This window comes from Austrofundulus limnaeus, unplaced genomic scaffold, assembly GCF_001266775.1.
Source record: "Austrofundulus limnaeus strain Quisiro unplaced genomic scaffold, Austrofundulus_limnaeus-1.0 Scaffold2, whole genome shotgun sequence".
NCBI lineage: Eukaryota > Metazoa > Chordata > Actinopteri > Cyprinodontiformes > Rivulidae > Austrofundulus > Austrofundulus limnaeus.
Genome location: NW_013952404.1, coordinates 322,183 through 328,721, shown reverse-complemented (window position 1 = coordinate 328,721; position 6,539 = coordinate 322,183). Strand labels below are relative to the sequence as shown.

At 39.1% G+C, this 6,539-nt stretch overlaps 1 protein-coding gene across 1 annotated transcript in view; it reads left to right on the top strand.

Moving 5' to 3' along the window:
- The window catches only part of sdcbp2 (syndecan binding protein (syntenin) 2), a gene marked incomplete in the record, with an annotated part of 18,360 nt that extends 13,621 nt beyond the window's left edge, over positions 1-4,739 (top strand). Inside the window, 4 exon segments of the mRNA XM_014009578.1 lie at positions 491-666; positions 769-940; positions 1,084-1,175; positions 3,172-4,739. Of these exon segments, the coding sequence (XP_013865032.1) occupies positions 491-666; positions 769-940; positions 1,084-1,175; positions 3,172-3,226 (495 nt within the window).
- Positions 4,740-6,539: the final 1,800 nt, after the last annotated feature.

Below are 6,539 nucleotides of genomic sequence, written 5' to 3'. Positions count from 1 at the left end.
AGGACCAGGATGTGACACAAAAATCTGAATTATGGAACTGAAAGTGAAAGTAGTGAAAATGGATTTTTAATGAACCAAAATACAGTTTCAAAGCAAATTAATTCAGATACAAAACTTTAAATTAGGTTTCATTTTAATGAAATTTATTTTCAAACCAATGATTCAATTTCAAATTCTGCACATTCAGATTCAATTTATCTTGGCACAAGGTTTATCCCACAGTTTTATCAAATCCAAATAGATATTCTTGATTACTTACCATAACTTTTTCAAAGCTGAGGAAGCTAATTTAGTGTATTTTTAATTGCTTTAATAATATATTGGATATTGAGGCTTTAGCAAACATTCACAGCAGAATGCACATTTTTTTGTGTACTTTTTAAACTGATGTCACCGTTGCTGTAAGACTGAACACACAGTATAAAATATTCATCTGCAGAGTGTTGTTGCTCCTCCTCCTCTCTGAATGTTTGATCTGTTTGCCTCTCAGGGCCTGTTTGTCCAGCTGGTGCAGGCCAACTCCCCCGCCGCCCTGGCCGGGCTGCGCTTCGGGGACCAGGTCCTGCAGATCAACGGGCAGAACTGTGCCGGCTGGAGCACGGACAAGGCCCACAAGGCTCTGAAGGCTGCAGCTGAGACCCGGATCGAAATGGTGGTGAGGGACAGGTGAGGGGGAGGGGCTTAATAACTCTTCTGTTTCCTCAAATCACAAACAAATGCTCCTGTTCTAAAAGTCTAAATGTGCCCCCCTGTTTCTGCAACATGAAGACCCTTCCAGCGCACCATCACCATGCACAAAGACAGCTCAGGCCAYGTGGGCTTCATCTACAAGTCTGGTAAAATCACCTCGCTGGTCAAAGACGGCTCTGCAGCCCGCAACGGCATGCTGACCGACCACTACATCTGTGAAATCAACGGGCAGAACGTCATCGGACTCAAGGTTTCTGTACAATTATTCTGTTTGATCTGAGCGAAGAGCAGAAGCTAAAATAAAAAGGTTTATAAACACCACAGGAATCCAAGACTGCAGAAAAACCTCTAAAATGAATGTTTTGTTTCGTTTCTGTGCTTCGTATTTTACAGGATTCTCAGATCAAGGACATCCTGAACACTTCTCCAACCACCATGACCATCACCATCATGCCCAAGTTCATCTATGAACACATGATTAAGAGGTTTGGACTGAAGTGACAGTTTTTCTTTCAACACAAAGTCTAATCTAACAGGCTCTTTTCTTTTAACTGTAAAAAAAAAGCAGGATTAAATGACATTAGGTGATATTTAATCTGTTTGTTCAGGGCTGTAGACTAACTTTTACACTGGTTGAATTAGTGCACCTAAACCTTAATTTACACTGGATGTGGTTCTGCTGCACAGTGCAGTGCTGTTCATTTGCACCCCAATTTATACAGCATCAGGTCCACTGTGAAGCACAGAGGAGGTCCAAGAACATGTGCAGGAAGTGTGTGATCATCCAGTGTTGTAAAAAGTACCACAAAGTGATACTGGAGTAAAAGTAAAAATGTCTTACCAAAAATTTACTTTGGTAAAATTTAAAGTCTCCTTTAGGAATATTACTTGAGTAAAAGTCCTAAAGTATATTTCTTTTATTTGAATGATTCTGTCCTGCTGGAGTGTGACATGATTTGTTTGTGTACAAACTAATACACTATCAGAGTTTTATATATTTATACTTCTCATTCAACCACAGTTAAACTCACTCTATCTAGGAGGCTCAGTTTATATGGATAGTTTTTATTTTTTACAACAACAAGATGCAATGAAAACAAGCAGAACTGAAGTAAAAGTTGAAGACTTTCTACTTGTCTTTTTTTTAAAAATGTAAGAAGTAAAAAGTAGGCTGAAAAATAATTACTCAAGTAAAGTACAGATACCCAAAAATTCTACTTAGGTACAGTAACAAAGTATTTGTACTTAGTTACTTTACAACTCTGTATAAATCCAGTGATGAATGTGGAAGACAGACTCCAAACACAGCTGAAACTGCATCACTGTCGTCTTTTTGAAACTTCTGATTTCAAAATAAAATCCACTTGTGTCGTGTGGCGACGTAAACACAACGATACATTCTGACAGCATGTGTGTAAAAATATATCCATATATTTATTAATGTAGCTGGGATTTCAACAAAATTACTCTGCCTTTTGTTAAATTTTTTTTTTTTTTGGTGCAATATGATCTTTGTAGATTCACTCCGGTGCAGCTCTGGCAAAAATAGGATTGATTCTAAATCTGGCGTATCGCCGCCGCCCTGCAGACTCAGTGTAAACAAACACTCTCATTGATTAGAATGGCTGCATATTTGCTGTGGAGGTGGGACCGCAGCAGAGCGGACCAGACCGGAGAGGGACCGCATCCAGTGTAAATTAGGAGTAACTTTTGTTCTTAGCTGCACCCACGTTTTCAATCACATCACATTTATCGTCAAAGTTTTACAGGTTAGCTTTAACTTAAGACAGTATTAACTTGCAAATATTTAGTTAATTATGTAGCTCTTTGTTTGAACCAGAAGACATATAAACGTTAAACAGAGAATCGTGTCTGCKTTAATATGGCAAAAATAAATGTTCGTCTGTTAGAGTTCATGTTTAATTAGAAGTCAAACAGTGAATTTCACTAAAAGACTCACAGCCGTTAGCACAACCGTTACAGCAGTTTCTCACGAGGAGAGAGGAGTTTGGTCTCAGAGTTGGACGTATCTGTTGGATAACGACGCTCTGAACACACAAATATTTAATATGAAGTTTGGTTTTAGAGAACAAAGTCTCTGGTAGCTCAGGAGTGAAGTGAGGGAGGAGAGGTCTCCTCACTCAGGACTGACCTCTGCTGCACCTGGCCTCACCKTAARCCCCGCCCTGCTCTGCTCTAATTGGATGAGATGTCTCTGGGGTTTGTTTGATTTATTGGAAGCAGTGTCCRTTTAAYCCTGTGCTAGGATTTAAAACATTGACTCACTTCTCTCCTCCAACGACTGGTCACACCAGTGCCACTATAAAAACTCAGGTCACGTTTGCAACCAAATTAGTCACACTTTAGAGCCCTGCTTGTTTTTGTGAGCCCACAAATAAATGTCATTATTGTTGTTTTCTTTTACAATATTCAGGGTTTTCTTCTCTAACAGGGTGATTAATGTTTGTTTTCTCTCCTCAGGATGTCCACCGGCCTCCTGCGGTCATCCATGGATCACTCCATCCCCGAGGTGTGAGGACCAGAATCTGTCAGGACATCCAGAAACTAGACTCTTTCCCTTTTCTTACATCTTTGTGTCTCTTTTCATATCAAACTCCTCCTAATGTACATCTCAGCCCTCTTCCTTTATGACCAGTAACATTTCTCCTTCAGCAAATTGTCTTTTTCTACATTTTATACATCAGTTCCTGTCTGTTCGTTAACAGTTTAATCTTTACCTTTTTTTTTATATTCAAGATCAAGATTAGAGTCGTTTCTTTCTTTTTAAAAACTTGCACAAACGATCATGAGTCCAGAGCTTCCTCCTCAGTGTGGAGATGCGAGGCCATAACTGTACAGTCGTTTACCCCGGCCAGTAGGGTTGATTCAACCAGGAAGTTGCTTTTAGTTTCTGCCGTATGCTGGAAATCTGTTAGTTTAACAGTTTTATTCAAATTTAAAGTCCGTATATTCACGTCAGTTCAAACCTTTTCATTCCCCTGACRCAGGGGTCTGCAGCCTGAGCAGTGGTTGGATTTAAATTTAAACTAAAAATAATAAACTTTGACAAGTATCCGTAGGGTTTCTGCACCGCAGCAAAGCATTTTATATTGCTGTAGATGCAGAAACTAGAGTTCTGCATCACATCTATTGTAGATTTTAAAGCATCACAAAGAGGTAATTGCAGAAACATGCAAGAAGTTTCTTTTAATAATGTGAAAAGTTTATAATAAAAGCCTTTATCTGCAGCTTAATGTTTGTTTAATCCTTACTGCCGATTGGATTTTCAAACAAGAGAAAAAAATTATTAGTTGGCTCGATTTTGTCTCTTTATAAACTTAATTTAGATGCTAAAAGTGTTTTAAACATGCAGGTTGCAGACCCCTGCTCCGACGTGTGTCCCCAACATTCCAGAGGAAAAAAAGGGGGGGTGGAGCTTGTTCCCTCACAGCTGAAAAACAGATGGGGGAAGTCTGAGCACATTTTCTGTGATTGGTTGTAAAGTGTTGTTTGGTCTCGTGTTTCAGGTGATCATGTTCAAGGGAATCGTCGGTATTATTTCATAGGGGGGTCCGAGCCGGGCCGTACCCGCTAAGTGCACTTTTCATTACCTTGATGAGACGTTACTGTGTTTGTTTCAACAATTTTCCCTTTTTTGTTATTTTTAAATGGTGTTTGTGGTGCCTCATGCTAACCAGAGAACTCATTAAACAGTCCGTATGTGAAAGACAGAAACCCAACGTGTCCACATCGATAGGTTGAGGTAGTGACCATGCTGTCCCCGTCCCCCCGTCCCCCCGACTGATGAGCACAGTGAGACTGAGCGGAGCTTACACTTGTGAATTTCTACTTGTTATATAAAAGTTTCTCCTTTTGTTGCTGTTCAGATGCATGTACTTCTCTGACTTTCTTGGTATGCAATCTGATGAGAAAAACAAAAATGCTGTCATTCTGTAAAAAAATAAAATATTAGAAAAATTCTAAAAGTTTATATACGAATGTAACCAAGATAATATTGTAAAACAAATAAATTCTTTCTGTTCACATAACTTCACTGCTCTTTGGCTTTTATGTTATGTGTTGGCAGTGTGATGTTATGATGTGCATGTGTTTGTAGTGTTAGCAAAATATCTCAAACTGCTGCACATTTCATACAGTACCTGCTGCGTTCCAGTCAGGYGTCTCTGCAGTCAAGTGAGAGTTTTTGGATGTGGGCGGAGTTTGGGTTAGCTGTGATTGGACAGATTGAGTTGTGGGCGGGGTTTGGGTAAAATTTGGTCAGAATGAGATGTTGGCAAAGTTTGGTTAGCTGTGATTCGTCTGATTTGTGGGTGGAGTTTTGTTTAGCTGTGATTGGTCAGATTGAATTGTGGGTGGAGATTAGGTTAGCTATGATTGGTCAAATTGAGTTGTGGGTGGAGTTTAGGTTAGCTATGATTGGTCAGATTGAGTTGTGGGTAATAATGGTGCTCTACGCTGCATATAACAGCATTAAAACATGGCTTAATATTTACTTAAGTACACAGAGTTTGATATTAGGGACATTTTAGTTTATATTTTTGACTTAGAAGTCTGAATTTCCAGCTTCGGACTACAACTGGAGCACAAAACTTGGTGTATTAATTAATAGCTGAGAGTAATTCTCATGAAATAGTAYGAGTTCTCATAAATGAGATGGTGCATAACGTCATTTTAGCTGTTAGGATTTGATTTTGAAAACTGACTAGGGAATGTGATTTTCAGTAGTGATGGCTGGTACAAGTGGGTTAGTAGGGCTAAGCCCTCCCTGGTGTTCACAAAAAAAATGTTAAAACAAATATTATAAAATTATAATTATGTACAATTTATAAATAACAACTTTTTACAGCCCATTTTCATGTAATGTGTGTTCTGGTTCAGAATGATTGACAGACGTCTCGCCACGCCCCCTCGGTTTGCGGCTCATTGGGGCTAATTCTGATCTGCCCAGGATCAGCCCAAAGCCACAGGATTCAGCCAATTAGGGTGGACGTACAAAAAACGTGCCTCCAGTGTGAGTGTATGTGGGCGTGGTTGAGGAGATAGATGCGGAGGCGCTAAACAACTTAGCCAAGTTTCTTAAAACAAAAAAGTGTTTTAGACCAGAACATACCAGGAGAAGCTTAAAGTAAAAGAGCTTGGACCAGATCTGCTGGACAAGAAAAGCAGCAGAACAAAGACATATTGATGAGAGTTTACACTCCATTATTTTCCAAGAACTGGATTAGCAACAGGCTAAGCTAACTGCTTTTAGCGAGGCTAATGGTTTGTTTTGATTCATTGCCTTGTTTTTAAAGCATCAGGATCTGACCCAGCATGGCTTTAAACAGGTAAGAAAAAAAGCTAAAATACTTTTGTAATGCTTTTAATCATAGTAGTTGTGCTTTTAATCATAGTATAATATAGTAATATTGTTTTATAATTGTTAACACAGCTTTAACATGACATAACATAACATAACATAATACCTTAGAGGTGCAACAATTTGTTAAATTAACATGTGTATTCATAACTTCAGTTGTTTTCTATATATTGAATATTATAAAGTTAACTTATAGCCATCTCCATATTGAATTAAATTAGTGCATTTTTTTAGGTTTGTGACATCATCTTGAGCCATTCACAAGCATCTGATCAGAGCTGCAGGCAGACAGGTTCCTGCAGGTCTCCAGTTCACCACCATGGAGGCTGCAGTGCTGAACAGGACCAAGCTAAACACTGAACAGTCTTTTATGGGATCAGGAGCTGCAGTGGTGCTGTGGAGCTCTACATGGAGAACAATCTGCATCTTCAGAGACTGTGACTCTGCTGAAGATCCTCATCACATCTCC